The 22,452-nt window shown below is 39.8% G+C and overlaps 1 protein-coding gene across 1 annotated transcript in view; it reads left to right on the top strand.

Annotated features, from left to right (window-relative positions):
• Positions 1-22,452, top strand: part of stk32c (serine/threonine kinase 32C) — a 95,033-nt gene that overhangs the window by 23,231 nt on the left and 49,350 nt on the right. Inside the window, exon 2 of the mRNA XM_033613588.2 lies at positions 10,245-10,300. Coding sequence (XP_033469479.1) covers positions 10,245-10,300 — 56 coding nt within the window. The remainder of the gene's footprint in view (positions 1-10,244; positions 10,301-22,452) is intronic.

Below are 22,452 nucleotides of genomic sequence, written 5' to 3' on the forward strand. Positions count from 1 at the left end.
CCGCAGGTACTTCTATGAGTTCAACTCATAATTCATCAGCATCTGCGCTCTTGATGAATTGCCACCCCTCCTCCCCTCACACGACCCTCTTTGTGCCGCGAGCAGCGACTGTGATGGTGATTAATAAAGAACGTCTCATGAAAATTACATTATCTTAGGATTTATAATTAATGCCTAAATATGACTATAGAAACTCTGCGCCACATACTAAATTCATATTAATTTTCAGACAGTTATTGTGTGTGTGTGTGTGTGTGTGTTTGTGTTTGTGTGTGTGTGCCAACATGTTCTGCCTCTTTGTTTGTGGTCCCAGCTGTTTGTTCCAATAATGACTCTGGCTTGTTATGCAGCAATTTCTTTTCATCTTTGAAGGATTGATAACACCCATTTGTTGACTGCTGTTGTGCGAGATGCAGATTTGTCTTACTCTCCAAAAGTTACCATGTTGAGGAGAATTGCTTTGAAAGGTTTTCTCTTCAGACCCCTCTGCAATTCAGTATTTCCCAGAGTGCAATTAGCAAGGTTAATGATCTCGATGCATAATGTATTCTCCATGGTCTTGAAGGTGTCCTCTAAGTGGTTCACCTCTTCTGCTCTCCTTTATTATCCACATCACGATTAATTGTATTTTTACCTTATACTTAGGGCAGGGCACAATATCAATATTACATTGATATTGTCGTAGATTTTGGATATCGTGATAATGTAAGTGTTGCCTTTTTCCTGGTTTAAAAGGCTGCTTTACTAGACTGTTCTAGCTCTACTATTATTTGCCTTTACCCATTAGCCATTATTTCCACATCACTGATGATTATTGATCAAAAATCTCATTGTGTAAATCATTACAGTATTGTTGCAATATCAATATCGAGATATTTGGTCAAAAATATTGTGATATTTGATTTTCTCCATATTGGCCAGCCCTACTTATACTATAGCTTATATTCCATACTACAATATGGTACTATATTATACTTAATTGCATTGTGTATTAGTCTTATATTAAAACATATATTAATGTTATCTTAATCTTATCTTATTAAATGAAGTCATTATAGAAAGGCTGTGCTTTTCATCAGTTATACAACTACCAAGGTTACTGGCTTGCTGTTGCTGTAGTTGTTAGGCCGCACCTGAGCTTACAGGTCCAGCTCCCTTTGTATCACCACTAGCGTTGGTAATTAACTTTTTGTCCACCTGCCACTTTGGATGGTGAAATCTAAAATCCACCAGCCACTCAATAGATTTCCATTATTTTTGTGGCTGGTGGGTGAAGCAAATCTAGCAGCCTGCATATTTTTACTAGCATTTGGCTGGTGGCCGGTGTTAATTTCCAATCCTGATCACCACACACTCATAGGCCCAAGTAATGCTGTGACTAGAGGTCGATTTGTAAATGATAGTACATTAATCAACAATTTTGATGTTCAATAGACAATAATATATATATAATTAATTAATTTAGCAGGAAAAATGCCAAACATTTGTAGACTAAGGATATTTTTTGATGAAAATGACAGTTAATTGCAGCTCTGTCCCTCTAGAAGATTGTGCAGCAGAGCTGTCTCTCATGCTTGTGACATCCAAAGCAGCCCTCACATTTGTTGTTATAATGCAGTTTGTCATAGGGAGGTGCTATCAACTCTGCCAGTAGTCAGAGGGAGCTGAGAGCAAGCTGATGCATGATTAGACGACGTAACTTGATGGAAATATAGACATTGTGAAGTGAGCAGTTGGAGTATTTTCACAGCTACGATGGTAGAAGCTTGTATACATTAAAACATAAGATAAGACATTACCAACGACTCTCAAGGTACATTTTGGCAAGAAACATCCATTAACAGAACTTTAAATAATTTTATGTGCAGCACTGAAGGTGGAAGCTAAAGTTTATGGTTTTGTGAAAAATGAAGCAGTTTAAATCCATTTGCCTTTGAATTCTGGGTAATTTTGGATGTATTCATAAACCATGGCACTGGGGCAGCTACAATCTCTCACAACTTGAGAATGTATTTATATAAATTTAGTTTCAGCCCTTAAAGTCCTCATCACTGCCTGGTTGTATACAGATGCACATCAAAACAACGTTTAGTCAGTCAGGGATTTCTCAGAAACAAAGTTGAAATGTTTAAAAACTGGATGGTATAGCATACCACTATAGCATATAGCACCATAACATTTGGAATGGGAATACAAAATGGGCTAAAAACTGTTCCCACTTTGCAACTCTACATTACAATCAGCTGACAGGAGTGTTTTGACTTCTTTTAGTGAGAGCTGAATTGTGACTTTGGCTCAGTTAGAGAGTTTAAGTGCATGAACACACTCACTCTCAGACCCTCTTAGACTCATACTCTCCATGCCCCTTGACATGGGCTTTGTGCCAGTATCAGCTCCTCCACTGAAGCCAATCACCCATCGAGGACCCCTGTGGAGCCTACTCAGCATATCATCCTGGTGTGTCAGCAGCTTCCAGACCCTAGAGGGAAAGATGTGGTCGTTCTCCCACTGTCTCCGTGGTATATCAGATTCACTCACACTACACGCTGCACTTGTCTGAAGGGTTCGGCCGTAGTCTTTTGTGCAGCATCCACTGAAACCTGAGAGCAGCTGATGGAGCCAGTGACTGCACAATAGACACTTTCCTTTCTATCCAACCTCCCTCACCATCATTGTGCTGGTTTTCATGAGAACCACTTGAAAGTGAAACGACACAAATTAGAAACACCATCAGCAGGGTTTGTTGACTGTAGTTTATAGAATGGGTGCCCCTTGTCCTTTAATCATCTGTCTCAACAACTACTGCAGCAACTGTGGAGAAAGCAACCACTTGAGGCTGGGAAAGAAAAGTGCTCATTGACAGCACTAGAAAAACATCTATTGAAATGCTCTAAGGCACACAGGATGTGTTAGTCCACAGGTAAAGGGACAGAGCTTGAGCTCTCACATGATAACCGTCAAGGTGGTACTGAACAATAAACCATTTGTGCTGCTGTTAACCCATTAATCGACTGAACTCCAGCACTTTACCTCTGCTTGACTTCACTGGTCAGCCAGTCCAGGGATGCTCGGCGTTGTGATTTAAGTCAGTGTAAAGCATGACATGAAAAACCTACACCGCCTCCCACATAATTCTTCCTTCCAGCATGTGGGAGCCAGCCTGGCACATCGGGGAGAGCCTCTGATGCTGAAGTCATGGTTACAGGAAATGTGTCTGCTTTAATTATCCCTTTAGAATGGAACAAGGCCCAAATCTCTTTAGCCCCTGAATCTTAAGAGCAGCATTTTTCACCAGGCCAGTTAAATGGAGGGGGCTTTTGTTTTGCTTCCCATTACCTGATGACTCATACTTCGAGGAAACACTGTGATACTGGGGACATCGATCGATGGGTTAAAAAAAAAAAAAAAAAGTGAAGATGGATGCTTAATTGTGCTAGAGTCATCCAAGTCTTTGATAGTCCATTTACATTTCTTTGGTTTCCTTTTTTAATTTACAAGTAGGCCTAGCTTTACACCATCTGACACATACCTACAGTGTAACTCAGCGCTGTGTGAAGATTGTCATATTGAAGTCAGCGGCAGGGTTTATTTAAGTCTCTGTAAAAAGTATTGACCCACCTTTGGAGAAACTGCCTGCAAGGTACTAAACCCAATCAGATATGTAACCATTGGGATATTTTATGAATATTATATACAGCCTGTTTATGTACTTGTTGATACTGCTTTAATTTTTTATGCAGCCTTACTGAATAATAAAAGATATTGCTGCTTACCTTGTGATATATATCAGGCTGAATCTATAACAAATTTCACTTTGGCTTGATATTGCAATGCACACAGCGGTGGTTAAATAAGAGGCTTACCAGAGTGTAGTGATAAGTGAGTACACATTTATCTGTGTCTGTGTCTGTATCTGTTGAACCATCTGGACTATTTGTGTCTGTATCTGTATTTGGAAAGGGCAGAGTTTAAACAGGATGTGGGTCGATTTTAAACAGAAAATGTTTGGGACCTAACAGGAAGTTGTCATTCATACCCAAAGTTGATTTGTGTTGAAGTTGCTATATTTATTATAAATTAGAAAACTATTTACTGAACAGCCTCAGAATTGAGCTTCAAATTATTTTTCATCACAGGAGTAAGAGATTGAACCCAGCCCAAATGAGGATTTTTCTTCATCACAAGTAGGATAATGACACATTTTACTCAGATGATACAAAAAAACGTGCATTATCTTTACTGGAGACTTGTTTCATCCGAGTATTCAGCTCAACCCCAATAAAATGGTGTGGGAATGAATCCTAAAATGTGGAAATGAATTATCATTTTGGCGCTCCCAGTCTCCTTGTCTTGAAGTCAGTTGGGTTTTTTTTTTTGACTGGGTTTTTGGTTAGATGCCTGAAATAAGGTCTGTAGTTAACACAAGCTTAAGAGATTTTCGTGTTTTTTCTATGACATGGAGGGTTCCCACGGTCATGTTACATTTTCCAGGCCTGGAAAAGGTTTTGGAAAAGTTATTAAATTTGTTGCTTGTAATAAAATTTTAAAGTACGGATAACCTTTAATGTAATGTAACATAACAGCAATTTTTTTTTTCTTAAACTGATGACATAACATAGCTCAAATATGTGTGGATGTGTGTCTTGTTTACCATCACGTACGTTCATTTTATTCCCCCCACGTTCCATCTCCCTTCATGTATGTGAGATATCTTAAATTATGCTTGAGTAGAGTTTGTATATGATATGTTTGAAAAATTCAGGACAAGTGGGGTATAATGGGTTCTTGAAAAGTCATGGAAAAGTTTTGAAGTCTTAAAAATGCGGTTGCTAACGAGTGAAACTACAGAACATCATCACGCCAAACAGCTATATAGTATCGTGGTGGCGATGTTTATGTCATGTGACTGTGTAGTTTGTTTATAGCCTAACATTAGCTTTTTACTGCTGGTGATTGCATTTATGCTTCAAACAGTGATGTACACTTGTGGAGATTTGCTTGCTTTACAAAACCTGTAATTATCTTAAACTTTTTTATTTTTCAGTTGGAACCACGATGATAATAGCTTCAGGGTTGGCCTACAAAACGAAACGTCATCCCTGTAGCATTCTGTGATGTGAGACACCATAGTGTACATATTTGCTTGTTTTTTACATAATGGATTTCTCAGATATCTGTCAGGAGTTGCAAATCATATTTGTATGTCCGGAGGATGTTGGGTAAACTGAGATTGACCAGATAAAGGTCTGTGAGCTCATCAGATTTATGACATCAGCGGCTGATTTGGCAGGAATGCAACACCTCACGCAGCTCATTGGTTTTATTATTAGCTCTAACTTTTCAGTCTTGTTAATGCTGACATTGCACACACTGCTGCTGGTCTTTCTGCCAGCACATACTGCCATCTCATCTGAAAGATGAACCACTGAATCTATGAACCCACTATTCCGTAGATACAATTTTCTTCACATTTTACTTTATCCTTCTTAATACCTTATGGATAGCAGTGTTCATGGTACAGTGCCTCTTTGTGTCGGCACCAGGGTGCAGTCAGAGCCATGCCATATGAGAGGATTAGCCATGTACAAAAGACTGAGCAGGGAGAATCCACACTGGATTAGTCTGTCTTCTAGACAAAACATGCAAACCACACCTTGTGTCTTTTGTATGGAGGCAAGAAGTAATGTGGGGTTTACCTCCTCATTCAGCCGGGGTGCATAGGTCAGCTGGCAGCGGGTCTGCCTGGAGGAGCCCAGCATGTGCTGTCATCTCTCATGATCGCTCCTTGTCTACACGGACAGGGGGCTGAGCAGATCAGGATGTGAGCTTCAGAAGCTGACTGACTTTTAAGGAGGAGCTGCATGAGTTAGCCTCGTGCCTGCTGTGCTCACATCTGCCTGCGGCACTGCCACAAACACACAGAGCAGAGGCAAGTCTCAATCAGTAACACAGATGACCAGGAGGAGGTCGGTCCAGTGGTAACCCACCAGCTCACAAGCCCACATTTGTACGTGCAGTACATAATAACATAGGGACTGATGTTTTTGGCTTAAATCAGTACCAAGGCACAAAAAAACATTTGGAGCATAAGTCGAAACCTTAGAAAATAACAGAAAACACCAACCACTGCAATTTTGATTGTAAATTATGTAATTGACAGTGTCTTAATAAGCTGTAGCAAGTGGAAGTTTAAACCAGCAACTGTTGATTTCACCAACTTTATTCAACTGAAGCTATAGTGTCTCTATGACTTTTTGTTGTTCGTTAAAGACCAGGTGTTTTTACAGAAACAATCTAGGTGTCCAAAACCATTCACTCATTCACTGCCTTCAAACTACAAACTCTGTTGAGTCGATATTAAAAAGCATGTTAAGATTTACTAAAGACTTAATAATCATCATCATTTTGCGTCATCATTGACAGTTGAGTCAGTCAAGTGTCATTTTTTGCACTGCCTTCTGGAATTGTTAGCAGACAGTAGTGCACATGCCATGGACACTGCATTTTCTTCCCATTAAGAAATTTTTAAGCACATCATAGTGGATGATTTTACACACACATTTAGAGTTTGGACCAAGACCCCAAGAACAGCACAGAGCTTAGAAGCCAAATTAACATAGTGGGGAAAATGTGTAATTACAATTTCTATGTGATGCCGTTGGGCCCAAAAAGACCTTCCCCAATAGACTTACATTGTGAAAGAGATGTCTAGTGGATACATTATTTTGAGTGACACAACCCTCACAGAATGAGTGTTTCAGTATCGGGATTCGATCCATTTGGTCCAGTAACATTTTGAAAGTCTAGAAGAGCTGCACAATTAAATCATCTTATGCATATTCGTGTTAATGGAGGGCTAAGTTGTAATTTAGCTGCACCACCAGCGAAGTTGCTAGTGCGTCTGCTCTATGGGCTCAAGTATAAGGAAGATGGGGGTAATTTAATACCCAGGAAGTCAAACTTTTTTGGCTTCATGCAGTACTGAGCAGCTTTCATAGGAAGCACCTCCAAAGCTGTATTCAATTCTCTTTATACATCCGTGGTTATTACGCAGATAAAATGGCGAAGAGTAAGTATGATGTAATAACAAGGGAGTGATTTCAGACTGGTAGCTAGCTGCTTATTAGCTCATTTAGCGTCTGTCAGAATGTTGCAGTTAAACTCTTACACACATCATTAACATAATTTTAGGTTTATAACCCCAAAATCTTTGACCCTGAGCATTCAGAGTTACCAAGCAGTCTGTCCTGTTAGTCTGTAAAGCTAATATTAATCTTAGCTTTAGCAGAATGGATCAAATCCAGATGTCTCTTTCACAATGTAGGAGGACTATGGGAAAAAGTTATTTTGGGCCCAGTGGCAGTTGTAGTTGCACAGTTTGGCCACTATGTCAAATTGACTTCAAAGTCTGGTGCACTTCCTGGGGGCCTGGTTAGGTGTTGTCAGTCTGACTTACCAGCTGTTATTAATACCATAACTGCCCATCAATGTAGCTGCTATCAATTTTGAATATAATGATTATAGTTACATATTATTTAGTAATATCAAGTATACAATTGGTTATACATGCAAAAATGAAATATAATGCAAAAGCATTATTTTATGTGAATATACAAGATAATAATGCAAAGTGAAATTAAACCTTGTTTAGTATTGTGCACAGCACAAAATACAGGTTTGTGTTTTTACTTTTTTATCTTTTAATATAAAAAAAATAATAGCACTTTATAGCAAGTGTAATTGCAGTATTAGTCATGGAAATCCCAGTTCGATATTTTCCTGAAATTGTTCAGCCCTAGCTCTCTGAGAATGTCTCAACAGAAATAAAAGATTATATAATCTGTTGCATTACATTATACAGGAGTTTGTGTTTCCCCTTTACAAGGCATTTCTCCTCCCATCCAACCACCCTTCCTCTCAGGACTGTGTTAAAACTCTGTACCATACACAGGACAACTCTATCAATCAGCAGAGCACACATCCATTGAAGAAGGCAATGAGCCAAAACATCTAACTGTGCCATTACACATATTGATATAACAAAATAAGATGAATGATTGCAGTGCTGTGAGCTGGGTGTTTTACTGAAATGAGACTCCTCTGTATTTGCCTCTGATGTTCCCACTAGATAAACTGAAAATCCAAAGTAAAGGCTTTCATTTAGAGATCATGGGCCTTTTTTTTTTTTATTTCTTCTCGTACATTTGCACAAATTAAAGCATGCAGTCGCTCATCTTGGTAACAATTTTCACGGCTTTGTTTAAAAGTGCCCAATTTTCTGTCACATGGGTATAACAAATTCTCATCATTTTCAATGCGCTGAATTATTTATGTGTTTTGTGTTTTAAGTTCTGGTGTTATGAAGAGACATCCTATAGAAAGTTTAAAAAAAATATCTTTATGAATGTAATTGGTTCAACAAAGCCTTTGTAAAGTTATGAGATGACAGAATCATGCAGCAGCTATGATCAGGGAAAATGTTTGCAGGATGTCATTATTTTGCAATTCCCTTGCTGATTCATGGTACTATTTTGAAGCTAAACTGTTTAGACCTTGTAAAGACATACATATTTCATGTTGTAATGGCTGTGCTCTGATTCAGAGTGTCATTGCTTTTCAATTTTCTAGACCTTTCATTGTTCAAATAACAGTTTTTCTCTCTCCCTCAGTGTTCGGATAAGCGGTTTTCATTCTGATGTAAAATGTCTTTTCCGTTCTTGTGATTGCAAAGCTACGACTTGACAGTACCAATCCAATGTACAGTACAGCCAGATTGTGTTAGGACAACAATATATTTTTATTGTTTTGGCTCTGTATTCCAGCCCGCTGGATTTGACATTAAGCAGTTAACATTAAGGCTGACTTTCAGATCCATTGTGGGTGAGCAGTGTAGCACACAGACAGCTTTTTAACCATGTTAGCAGTCCAAACTGAAACATCTGGATTGCCATGACATTTGTGCAGACATTCAAGGTCTTTGCTGATCTCCTGACTTTTCCTCTTGCCACCATGAGGTTCACATTTTGAGTTTTAAGCAAAATGTGTCGACTTTCAGATCCATTGTGGGTGAGCAGCGAGCGCTCGGACCGCTTTTTAACCATGTTAGCGGCAATGTCAGTCAGTCCAACACATAGGTCCAAAATGAAACATCTGGATTGCCATGAAATTTGTACAGACATTCGAGGTCTTTGTTGATCTCTTGACTTTTCCTCATGCCACCATGAGGTTCACATTTTGAGTTTTAAGCAAAATGTGTGGACATCTATTGGATGATTTGCCATGAAATTTGGTTCAGACATTCATGTTCCCCTGAGGATGAATCGTAATAACTTTGGTGATCCTTTTACTTTGCTTGATCTGGAGTCGCCAAATTTTAATGTTTGTCTGTTACTTGATGTTCATGACCAAAAGACTGGCTAAATTAATACCCTTCCAAACAGCTACAGCTAATTAGCAAATGTTAGCATTGCTAGTAAACAAACCATTACAATTGCATGTCTTCTTTGTCACCCTGAGCATTTCTGCATGCTAATGCTAGCATTTGTGTCTAATTACATGACTATTGTCTCTTAGGCTCAATCCCAATACACCCCCTCGCATGTACCACATCTCACCCCTCCATTTTATGTGTTCCCCTCTAGAGGTAGGGTCTTGTTGTGATATAGAAGTAGGGTGAAGTGTTATGGCTACATAATGTCAATATTGTGATATTTGACTAGATATCAACCTACAGACAAGACAACCAAGGACTTTGAGGCCACACAGAATGTTTTTTACTGGCCATGTTAGTCAGCCCTTGAAGCAAGCAGGAAGTGAAGATGCTTGCAATACAGTCTTGGCAGCACACCACCAAGGAATAGTCTGCTGATGTGTGTGGGTTGCAGACTTCAGACAGATATTGATTGCAAAGGATTTGCAAGTAACCATTAAATGTGATGATGACTTTGTGTTAACTTGTCCAATTACGATTCTGTCCCATAAAAGTGCGGGACTGTGTAAATAACAGAATGCAGTTCATCCTTTGTTCATCCTGTGTAGATGCAAACATCCTCTAATTCATGTCTTAAGTTAGAACTTTAACCTCATAGTCATTTTAAATCAAATGTGCTGGACTACAGAGACAAAACAACAGCAAAGGTTTCACTGTGCTATAGTTTATGATTACACTATATGTCCTGGCCTGTTTTGTAGCTGAACTCATGCTGACGGATTCTTTCTCTCTCTTCCTCTCTTTTTCTTCACAGTAAACTTTGACCACTTCCAGATATTGCGGGCCATTGGGAAAGGGAGCTTTGGAAAGGTAATGTAACCTCCATTTTTCACTCAGTGGAAATGTGTGTTCTCTATCTTCACTTACCCCGTACAGTCATTATCTCCACAGAAGAATCAGAGAAGGCCAGGCAGAGCGGGCTGTGAGAGATTACACCTTAGCTCTCACGATATTATGGTGCTTAAAAGAAAAATAATGTTTCTGTTTTAATAATAGTTATAAATATGACCTATGTAATTCTTTCTATAAAGTCACTTAGAGGAGAGCCAATTTACTTTTCCTCTCATGCCAGCCAAGGTGTTAGGAGTTTTGACCCCAAGTCTCCATTTAATTACAGAGCAGCACAATGATGTAGCTGTATTTGTCATCATGCTCAATGGTTGGGTAGAAGACTGCATTGTAGTCTGCAGTGAGTGTGTGAGTGTGTGTGTGTGTGTGAGTGTGTGTGTGTGTGTGTGTGTGCTGCATATTGTCAAACCAAATTACAGCAGTTCTTTTTTTAACTTTGTCTCAGGTGCCAATATCATCCTTGGTGGCCATTGTTGATAAAACAGACATTTTGGATTAACTTTGGGCCATTTGTTAGTTGAAGAACTCCTTTGTGTTCGTATTGAATGCCTGCATGAGACTTCAGTAATGAATTCAGGGCGTAGCGTGTGTGTCGACGCACAGTTAGGCTCCAGAGATTGGAATAGTTTATCTTCGTTTTGAATCCCAAATATCACAGCTAATATTTGTTCATTATACTCATGTCTGTGCACGCCTTTGCAAATTCTTTCTGCTTTGCTCCTCTCAAAACACAATCTTTTTTTCAAAAACATGTCCCTCTGTTATATGGGAAGTCATTGCCCAATGCTGAATACATTTCCATGTGAATTTATGTTAATTTTTACTTATTGCTTTGTTCCCTCAAGCTGCTGCCACTTCCCTCATGATACTGAAGGGAATCTGCAGTAAGCCAGGAAATACGCTGCATGCAGGCCTAGCTTTAGAGACAGAAGCAGGGCAACCCAGTTTTTTTTAGCACATTAGATTATTTACACTACATTTAACTTTTTTTTTTTGGAATGAATGTCACATTGAAATAAATGTTCATTCATGATTTGGGTTTTAATATTCAAACATAAAGAGCTTGAAATAAGCTGCTCTCCTGGTTGAGATAGATGTCACAAAAACTCCACAGATGTGACAACAGAGTTTCAATAGAAAGGTGTTATTTCTTTTTTGAGGCACGGTTCTTGTCTGAGAGCTGGCTTCCACACTTATGCAATATCTATAACACAGTCATGTTTGTGCACACTTTTATGGAGACACGTGCGTGCACACACAGACAGATTACACTCACACAGTCAGACAGACGCTCTCAGAGACATTCAGATAAAGTTTGTCCTTGTTGGAGGTCATCCTGTCTGTGTTTTTTGTATGCCCACTGTGGCCACACTCTGTGTTCCTGCTGTTTCTGAATATTTAACAGCATGAGTCTTAAGCTCTCCACTGAACACAGTGAGGCCTGTGTTGGTGTGTGTCAGTGGGCATGTAGTAAAGAAGATGGGTAAACCATGACCTTTGATTGGCATGAAGATAAGACAAAACTATCATTTGAAAGCAAAACACATAATATTTGAAGAATTTCTACACCAAGAAGTGTAGCATGAACTTGATACTATGCTATTTTTTACTGAGTGAAATTTGGCTATAGTAATTTACATTACACTAAAATGGTAAATTAATCATTATATGAAACAAAACCATAAACATAAAGACATTGGCGTGTGTGTTTGAGATAATAGTGTGAAAAGAGTGAAGGAAGTGTTTACTTCACATTGTCGCACTGTGAAATATGATCTGTATATTCTGGCTTGTGTAGGTGCACTAAGAAAATGGGCTCTGGTGTGCTGCACTGTAGATTTGTATGTGTGTGTGCGTGTCTGTGTGAATTTGTGAAGGTGAGAGAATGAGTGTAGCGGGGCTCGTTCTTGCACAGTGGGGACTAGTGAGGTAGGTTGGAGCTGAGAAAGAAGAAGCTGTCAGAAGGGAAGCGGAGGAAACCTCCTCTAAAAGCCATCTGCAAACATGGCTGACACTGATTTTACTCTGCTTTTCATCTCTCGCTTCTTTTTTCTCTTCATATCTCTCCTTTTTGATATATGTGCAGTATTAGGGTATGTATCTTTCTCTACCTCTCCTCTGGCTCTCGCTCTTTCAACACAAGAGCTTCCCACTATGTCCCCTGTCTGCAAGACTTTTAAAACCTCACCATCGCTGCACAGCTCAGAGTAGAAGACATTGTTTGTCCCAGGCTGTTATCATATTAACATGGGGATGCACTAAGTATACAGCTGATCTCAAGGTGCCTTATTACATTGTGCCATTTCAGGCTGTACCAAACAAAAGTTAATGGTTGTGTGGGATGTTTGTGAAACCTGAAAGTCGAACTGAAAAATGCCTTTTTAACCGTTTCAGTTCACATCCTCAGCCATATAATGTACCTATTTAACAATATTTGCCCCCAAAATACAAAAAATATTTTTTTCTGATTCTTTTATAAAAGTCCAATCGTGTTTTCTTCCTGTAAAACAAAATATGACATGTGCTTACGTAAGCTAGTACCTACCAATGTCGACCAATAATATCATGACATGACCCATCAATAAGTTTGCAACTTTTAGACACACAGAACTCAGATCAATTGCGTTAGCTAGCAACAGCATGCTACATTGTTGTGTTTTTGTATCCCTAAAATACCATGGTTACTGGCCTGCTGGCTAGAATTTTCTTTGTCACTTTAAGGAAAGTGGTACCTGTGACACCTCCAGATTAAGTTCAAGGCATTTTACAGTGGACTGCTTTAGCAACTACATTTTGTCTCTCTCCCTGACAGATACTGCTATTCTGTCGGCTAATGAGGCCTCACTTTTATGACACGCCCACTTTTCAATGATCAAATCAAATTGCTCTTAACGTTATATCCTGCCTGCTTATCCTGTTTCACTTGGAAATAGGTCACAATACTGAAGCTAGATACTCTTGAAATGCCATTGTATCTTGACTTGGTCAGTTTACACCAGTTACATTTCCAGGTCTTATTTCCAGATTACACTCTGTGCTTCTGCTATGATGTAGCACCATGTGAAAATCCGTGGCATTGTCTATCAGCCCAACACAAATGGATTGCAACCAACACTTCTTAGGCCTGTCTCATAGTGTGACATACAATAAACTTGTGAGATTGTTGTTATTACACAGTGTACAGGTGCATTAGAAAAATTATACTCATTACAGGATTATTCCAGTTGAAGGGTTGCCCCCAGTTTCCACTCCCATTACAGACAGCTCATCCCCTGTATCGGACTGCATCTTGTTTTTAGGGGTTATGAAATCAAACATGTCTGAAAACTGCAGTAGTGTCCGAGACAGCTCATGTCAAGGTCCGGACATGTCTTGTAACCACTTGAGCTGGATAGTCGGTCGACTAGCAGGGGCACAGATTTCATTTCAACTCAAGGATTTATATCTGAGAAATCAAAACTCTGTCTGCAAATCATGGTGAAAGTGGTGTATTCTGCACTAGGCTTTACACACTTTCTTTTGCCTAGAATCTCACTCTCTTTTGCCCTTGTCTTGGGGCAAATCTTTCCCACTGTTCATTTTCCCATGATATATCAGCACAGGTAACCCCCCCCCCTTGTCCTTCTCCTTTTAATATATCAGGCCTAGTTTCTCTCTCTATCCCCCACTGTTCTCTCGCAATTCATTTCAAGGGTGTAAAGAAATCTGTGTTGGACACATATTGCAAAGCAATATAGTATTATTAAGAATAAAATATGGCATTCATATTGTTTGAATTCGCACTCTAAGCTCAGCCTCACTTTACTTCTCCCTATAATGTTTTGGAGCATCTGTCCTCTGCCAGGTGGGGGTGAAAAGTGATGGTAGCTGGGTGTGATTATTTCCACAGCAGTGGAGGATATAGCTCATTTGTACCGTGCCTGCTAGAGGGCTGGATGGCCATATACAGCACCAGAGTCGGGATAATTGCTCGCTCCCCTGTTGCTCTCTCTCTCCTTTGCTACCTTTTTCCCCAGGAGCATCACACTTTTGCTCCCCCCTTGTCACTCTATCTTGTCGTTTCCGCCGCGGGGCTCATTAATGCCTGTGCCGAGAGAGCTTGGAGGGGGGGTTGACACTCGAGGGAGGCATGACAGTCATCGGCACTGACAGCAGTTTAGTGACAGCACCTTAATGCCAACAGTCAGATGGACAGGTAAACATCTAAACAGAGGGAGGAGAGAGACGATGGAGGTGGATAGAGAGAGACAAGAAAGGTCAGAGGTAGCACTGGAGCTCAGCTGGTGGTTTCTACATCCTCATACCCTGCACCACGCACACACTTCAGTGGAAATAAACCCTCATTAGGAGTATGATGGAAGAAGAAGGACAGACGAACAGAGACAGGCGCTGGAAGTAAGTGGGAGTGGAGGAGAGAAGGAAATAATAGAGCGAGGAGAAAGGACAGTAAGAGAGGATGTGACACCCTCATCATATCGTGGACGATACCAGTGTCTGCAGAAAGGTCAGAAGATGATGAAGCCTTTGTTACCTTTTTCTCTGTTAGCCCCGCAGGGCTCCCAGGCAGCATACTGAGAGTCCTCCTGCCTATAAATACTGACAGTTGAGCCTCATCCTGCTCATAAGGGCTTCTCCCCCCTCTTTACCTTCTAGCTGTAGGTGTAAAGAGCTCAGATGATAGTCAGCTTTGCAGCACAGCCCAGCTGCAGTGTAGCCCTCAGGCAACCTTTTAGCCTAGAAATGTATGCTCTTCCTTTATACTAAACCTCTATATGCATCACAATACAAAGCCCCACTGCATAGCCACTAAAAGAAAGGGCCATATGGATTAAATAGCTGCAGGACCTGAAAAGCTGTTTAAACACAACATCAGGTCGGAAAATCTTGAAATGCAACATGTTCATGTGGTTTGTCTTAATAATTTTACCCATCTCTCTTTGTAGATAAAATGCCTGGGCAAATTTAGAATCCAGAAACAAATAGGGCATTTGAAGGCGTTAATATTAACATTCCTGCCAACAAAAATGAAATGTACATGGAAGAAAATGAGAATGGCAGAAATGCTGTCAGCCAGAAAGCTGTCATGACCTCTCAAACTTTTCACCACAGTCTGCATCTTGTTTCATCATCGTCCAAGTATGCCAAAGCGTGTCTTTGTGCATAGACACAATGAGCTATGCACCATGAGTATTGTAGCTTTTCCACTAATAATAAGGTTAAATTCTTGCTTGTATTCATTATCAATCCAACCATTCTGCCCCAGAGAATACCACAGAATTTCAGTATTCACATGTACTGTATTATTATTTAACTTCACTGTCTGTGTTAGCCAGAAACAGGACAGAGAGTTTTGTTCCACCTCCACATTTTGATATGTGCTCAGCTCCATGGAGAATGAATTGCAAAAGTGTGACAGTATCCAGCATTTTTCTTAGGATATGGTTACATTTTTTGATGAAATCTGATACAGAATGATGATAAAATGACTCTCATTTAGCTTTTAAAGTTCAGATAAGACCCGCAAAGCCAGTGTCTTTTCTACATCAATGCAGCTGTCCTCAGCTGGATATCAGGATATATCAGAGACTTTAAGATTTTTTAAAGCCTTTGAACATACTGTGAATTAATAAGTTATGAATAAATTATATATATATTTTCCAAGGTACAAGTGGCTGTTTTTGGCCAGCATTAATTAACATAACAGCTCTTGAACAGAAAGGAGTCAGTTGTCTGTTGGCAACCTTCCCCAAACTGCGATTGTCCAACGACAGCTTACCTCACCTAAAACAACTTGCATGGGGTTGTAGTGAGAGCAGAACTCTTTTCAAGGGTAGTGTGTTTTCTTTTAGCTTTTCTAAAACCAATTCACAAGAGCAAAATGGTAAAGAATTGATTAAAAAGTGTGTTTCTCTAACCTAAACAACTTTTGCAATTGCATGTCTAGCTACCTACCTATAGCAGTGTAGTGTCCCTTTCAAGGCCAAGTAGCAGCATATCATAACAACTAACTACATTAGTTTTTGGATTATAGGTTACGTTACATGACTTTCACCAAAAACAACAGTCAGTCCTTATTCTTAGGGCCTGTTCTCTTGTAAAGTTAACAGGGAAACATATCATTTAAAAAAATACAAACAAGTATGTAAGCAGAGACATGCTAGATCAAAGTATTGAAGTCTTGAAGACCTTTCTCTGTTTTTCATCATAATTGGGTTAGATGGCTAAGGCAACTTGTTGTCCTTTGGGGTTGCAACTTTTAGTTCCTCTACTCTGTTTACGGGCGAATTACAGCCATTCATACAGTGTATCCTATACTGCCAACTTCTGACAGAACTCTGCTTTGCATAGCCTTTTTATGCACTCCAAACCAGTTGATGGAAACCAACTATATTGCATTTCTTTTTGTGACATTTAAAATGTTTGCTTAGAATTCACTTGGCAATTTAATGGAAACATGGCGACTGTGATCTCACATTTAACCTTATCATACTTATACTAATAATAATAATAATACTAAGACTAACTATCTCTACAATATAAGAATGATGCTGTCTCTGTAGCCCTTTTTAGATAGGAATTGTGCAAATTTGCAGGAAAGCCCAATCAGTCTTCTTTCAGCATTGGCGGTATAAAAACAAAATCGGGGAATGCGGCAAAATGCCGCCTACCTACTTTTGTTTATACAGAATGCGCCTTTTTTGGGGCAATGGGGGGCGTGAGCAAGTAACAAAACGTGTAGCTCAGCGTGTGACGTAAACAGTGATGTGGGAGGGAAGCTGCGGCTAGTCAGTCCTTAGGTGATTCTCTCGTAAGTCGGCCCGTTCTTTGCCGTCCCCGTCATCTGACGGTTAATGGTCTTTTCGTTTGCGAGGACAAGGAGGGTGCGCAGTTCCTTGTCTCCTCAGTTGCTCATCTTTACAGTGTCTGTCAGGTTTGCGTTTCCCTCTTGCTACCATGTGCTTGCTAATTCCTGCTATCAGCTGTTTCCTGTTTATCCACCACCAGTGGGTCGCACGTGCAGCATCATAAACAGCTCCTCCCACAAGTTTTCAACAGCCCCTCCCATTGCGGAAGGCCGCCTCGGTCTTTTTACACTAAAAGGGTTCCGCCAATATGACTACTACTACTACGCTAACTTTTTGCCTGCATGTAGCTTTAGCCTTGGTCCTTTAGCACAAGTTCAATAATGTACCCATCAGGTGCACATCTTAAGATATTTCTCATTTTTACATTTGAAACATTAAAATCAAGTTTGCTGATTGGTTTTTGATCAGCTCATGTAGCTAACCTTAGCTTAATTGCGTTGAGAGGTAGCTGATAAAATCTGCTAGTTACAGATGTCATGTCAAATGGCAAAACTGACAGTCGCCAACTAGAAATGATAGGCTGTTTTTGTCGACCTCTGTCTGAAGTCTAGGACCAAGGTTTAAAACGTGACTAAAATTTTGAATGGTAAATCTCCCTGCCTTAGTAAACTGCATACTGTGCGAGAACAGAAAGCTCAGCAGCAACTAACGGGTGCAGGGCTTAGCCAATCAGTCAATCAACTGTGAGAGCTTAAGTGCTCATACATTTAACTGAGCAAATATTTGCATGCCAGTGTTGTGGTCTGTCTCATGAGTACATAAACGGTGAGCTGATTGACATTTCTTCTAACAGAGAGCTCAGGGAATGGAACGACCAAACAGGAAAAGGAGCAAGCTGTCAGACACATGAACTTAAACACCATGTCAAATTCCTGTAGATAACAAGACCAAGGACCAAGGTAACAGACAGGGTGTCAATCATTTTAATGGTCAGTTTTATTCCTCAATGATTTCTACTGTGCTCTAATTTTAAAAGAGGACATGCTACATTATGCAGTATGAGTATCTCACCATCATGGTGATATAGAAAAAGGTATCTATCACGTCTGTCATGTTGAGTATGTATGAGACATCCCACCTTTGATGAATCATGCAGTTACACATCTAAGACCTTCAGTAAACCTAAAGAGAAAATGCTTGAGATAAGTCTTCAGGCTCTTTTTGTGAATCTTAAGTGTCCTTTACATTCTGTGATGCATGTAATCCTCATTATGCCGTCCTTATATTTTCCTACCTTCATACACGAGTGACTTCAAAGACTTTTTCTGCATTTTACGTAAACTGGAGGTAAGCACACACTCGAGGTAAGCTTGAACACTCTCCTGCAGTATGTGTCTTTTCCCAAGTGAGCATTTAAGGATTTTTATATCAATTAAATCATGTGTAAGTTTTTCTTAGGTTGTAGACTGCATCACAATATCGGCAAGTCTGCTTTACTTTCTTTTCACACCAATTTCTGACAGTTTTATGTAACTAGAACAAACAATAGTTACAACTGAAAGTCGGTTACTCATGTGAGGTTTTGCTGCAGTTTTTTGTCAAATATCACAGTTAACTGAATATCGCCAGGTTTTTGACTGTTGGTGTGACAAAACAAGACATTTGAAGACGTCATCTTGTTCTATGGGAAATAGCAATAGGCATTTAAATTATTTTCTGACTTTTTGTTGACAGTAAGATAAACTATTTTTTTAGAAAATGATTGGAAAATTAATAAATGATGAAAATCCAGTCACAGCAATACCTGGCCTCTTACATTATATGATGCCAATAAGTTCCATTCAGTGAGAATTCCAGATTATAATTTTAGTTAAGGTATTGGAACAGAAAAATTGCAATTGCTCCATCTTTACCATTATTTTTTTAATTTAAAATATTTGCTCAGGTTATTTTGGCTTTTCCATTAGTGACACCAATTCCCTGTATAATGTTCAGTGATTTTCGGTGGATGCTGCTTCAAACACTGAAGCACTCTCAGGCTTTTAGAGAAATGTCTTTGTGAGGTCCTGATGTGCTCGTATTGTGTGTCGGCATATAATGTAATGTAATTTGTATTTATCGCTACATGAGATTATTCTCACTCTTTTTCTAATGCGCTGCAAAGCTTCACTTTGCTCAGTCTCATAAGTCTGATCCATGGTGCTTATCAATGGTCATGCCTGCTGTAATAGTGCATCCTGAAGCTGTGCAAAGGGATGGCCAAGCTCAGCAAAACCCTTTCATTTCCTGCGGGCTGAGAGCAGCCGCTGTGGAGCAGAAGACATCCAGTGGAATGAACCAAATGAAAGAGCAAATTATTCCTTCTTCTCCCTGGATGACATGTTCATCAGACCCTGAAAGTGTGTTTGCTTCGCTTTGCCTCTCCCAAAGCACTCTTGCCCAAATGCAGCGTTGGCAAGAGTGTGTATGTGTGTGCGTGAACAAGTGTCAGTGTTGCATGTTTTTAGGTTATCCTTTACTTAAGCCTAGTCCACACGTACAAGGGTATTTTTGAAAGCAGGATTTTTCCTTTATCATTCTCCAAAAAAATAAAATAAAAAATCTTGTCCACACAAGCACTGTTATAGAAAAATCTCAGTCCAAATGAAAATGCAAAACACGATTTAAGTGCCATCATAATAGCTTTGATCAGGACCACAAAAATAAGGCCCAACCATACATGAAACCACATAGTTTCTATCCAATTCTGACCTGAGCCTGGACCGCAGCAGCAGTTTCGATCCAGAGTCTGATTAAAACCTGAATTTCCCTCCCTCTCCCTGCCTTTCTCTTGTTTTCCCTTCAGTCCAATGGATGAGAAGTGCCAGTTTCATGGGTCTCCTGTTCGTTACATTGGAGTTTGTGTTTTGGTATATGAGCAAGTGATGCTTTATGTCTAATGTTTTATTAGTTTAAATCTAATTTTTAATGTCAACATTATTATTAGTTTTCATGGGTTGATGGAAACACAACTCATACATTATTCATGACATTACACAGACTATGAGAAAACACCTCCAAGTTGATATGAACCCGACCTAATTCAAACCCAGGGTAATTTTTAGAAGTTACAGCCTGGTCCGAACCCGGTGGGTCAGGGTCAGGCCCAATCAGGTCTGGGCAGAGAATCAAAGCACTATGTCAAACCAACAGGCTGCAATATAACGCCACCCCCCTTTTAGCCATGTTGGCCACTCATGCAAAGGAGAAGATGTTGGCCAGTCAGAAGCCTTAAAAAAATAGCCATTACCAGAAGGATACCTGGAGCAGTGATCCCTTAATATAATGGAAGGGTAACTTTACATTTATGTGTTAACATGTAAAAAGTCCTGATAACAAGGTTAGAACCAGAACTGTTTTGTCTTCCTCTGCCATTGCACCAAATGTCGCCTCAATTGTGACACCTTACCAAGGAGATAAGGGAGCACACTTTGACATCACAAGCCAAAAATTCAGTTTTCCCTGTCTACAGGTTAATATTGAAAACAGAGTTTATGAACTTCTTCATACCGAAAGGAGTTTTGCAAAAGGTCAGTTTTCAGTGACCTAAAACACAGTTTGCATACCAGAGAGAGACACTATTTTTAGCCCAGAAGCTAACATTAACCATCCTGCCACTCCAACAAGGGCTCCGGTGTGATCGTATCCCTTTCAGAAGCTTTATAATCCATCCTTGTGTTGCAGTGTCTTTTTGGAGACTTCGTAAAATAAATCCATAGTGATAAAATCCGATACTTCTTATGTGATTATTTATCCATTTTTTCGATTAAAAATGAGTTTTGAAAAATGTTAAACTTAGGGTAAAACGCTGCACTCATCACTGTCACCAGCCATCCATTCACAGTGTAGAAGTGGTGGAACAAATTCCACAAAGACCAACTGTCACATTGGACATCTTCGAGTGCTAAATGGCAACAACTGCCGATTTCAGCTGGGAAAAGAAGTGCTGTAGTGGACACACGACCTTATTCAAGTAACACCAGAGATTGTCCGATCACTGAGAATTTGACCTGAGCAAGAGCATATCGACCAGCTGACCAGAGGATGACAGCCCATAATGTGGACAATGGACAAATTGCATAAAAAAAGCTACGTTTTCAAAAAAATATTTGCATACTTGTTGACTAGGCCTTATACAAGTCTTTTTCAGTCACTGCTGGCTGAGTGTTACCATCGTACCAAAAAGAAACACAAGCTGAAAGTTAATCTGAGGGAATTATTGATGTCTGCAATTGATGTACAGTATATTTGCGCTGAACTTAACAGGAGAGACACAAGCTGCCGTCCCTCTCTCCCTCTCTCTCCTCCCCTCAGGCAGTGGTCTTCTATCTGTTCGTGTTTCCCCATGTGTCTCAGTCAGAGGCTTCTGGCCGACTTGGCACTTACCTGACCTAGAAAACAGAAAATCTGCAGCTTCCTGACTGAGTCCACTAAATTTAACACCCCAACCCCTTTTCTCCTCTCTGCAAGCCTTGTTGTCCCAGGAGATTTAGACCTTCTGACAACAATTGATAGGACTGCTAACTATAGCAAAACAGTGGTGGGGACGAGGAGTAAGAAAGAAGGGGGTTGTAAAGGTAAACAACATGCAGCCATCTCTGGGATTTTAACAGTTATGCTCCACTTTGAGACACAATGTGAGAGAGCTTTTGTAGTGACCGGGTGATATGTTGAGCTAATAAGCATTTAAAACATGCATGTGTTCAAGGAGCGCGTAACATTGAGATTAACCAGAGGGTGGTCTGGGTAGATAGAGAAAAGCTGGAGGCTGAGGCAGTGGTCTGGGGCGCAGCCTAGATCTCTATGTCTAAACTTATGAAAGATTTAGAGCAGCAGAAAGGGAATTTGGGCTTTTATTTTTATTTGTTGAGATTCACCCACCGAGGGTCAGGGCACACAAAGACAGGATAGGAGTATGATTCCCAGAGAGATATATCAACATACTACCTGACACCACATGAAGGTGGCCGAGTGGTAAGAGAGTCTGACCCAAGATCTTGTGTCAACCTTTTCATTTCACAATTATTGTCTGATTGTGATGACTGATGCTTTGGTACTATAGTACTGTACGTAGGTGACTAAATTATGACTTTATAACAGGGATTATCTGAAGAACATTAGAGTTTGTGACTAATTGAGGTGTTTGGATAGAAGGCCTTTTTCACAGCAGACATTCTGACTTATAATGGTAGGAAAAACATAAGTGTTGCTAATAACATTAATATTGGCTCCCTTCTATTCAAGTGTCCCAGTAAGCCATGACAGAAT

This window comes from Epinephelus lanceolatus, chromosome 17 (assembly GCF_041903045.1).
Source record: "Epinephelus lanceolatus isolate andai-2023 chromosome 17, ASM4190304v1, whole genome shotgun sequence".
NCBI lineage: Eukaryota > Metazoa > Chordata > Actinopteri > Perciformes > Serranidae > Epinephelus > Epinephelus lanceolatus.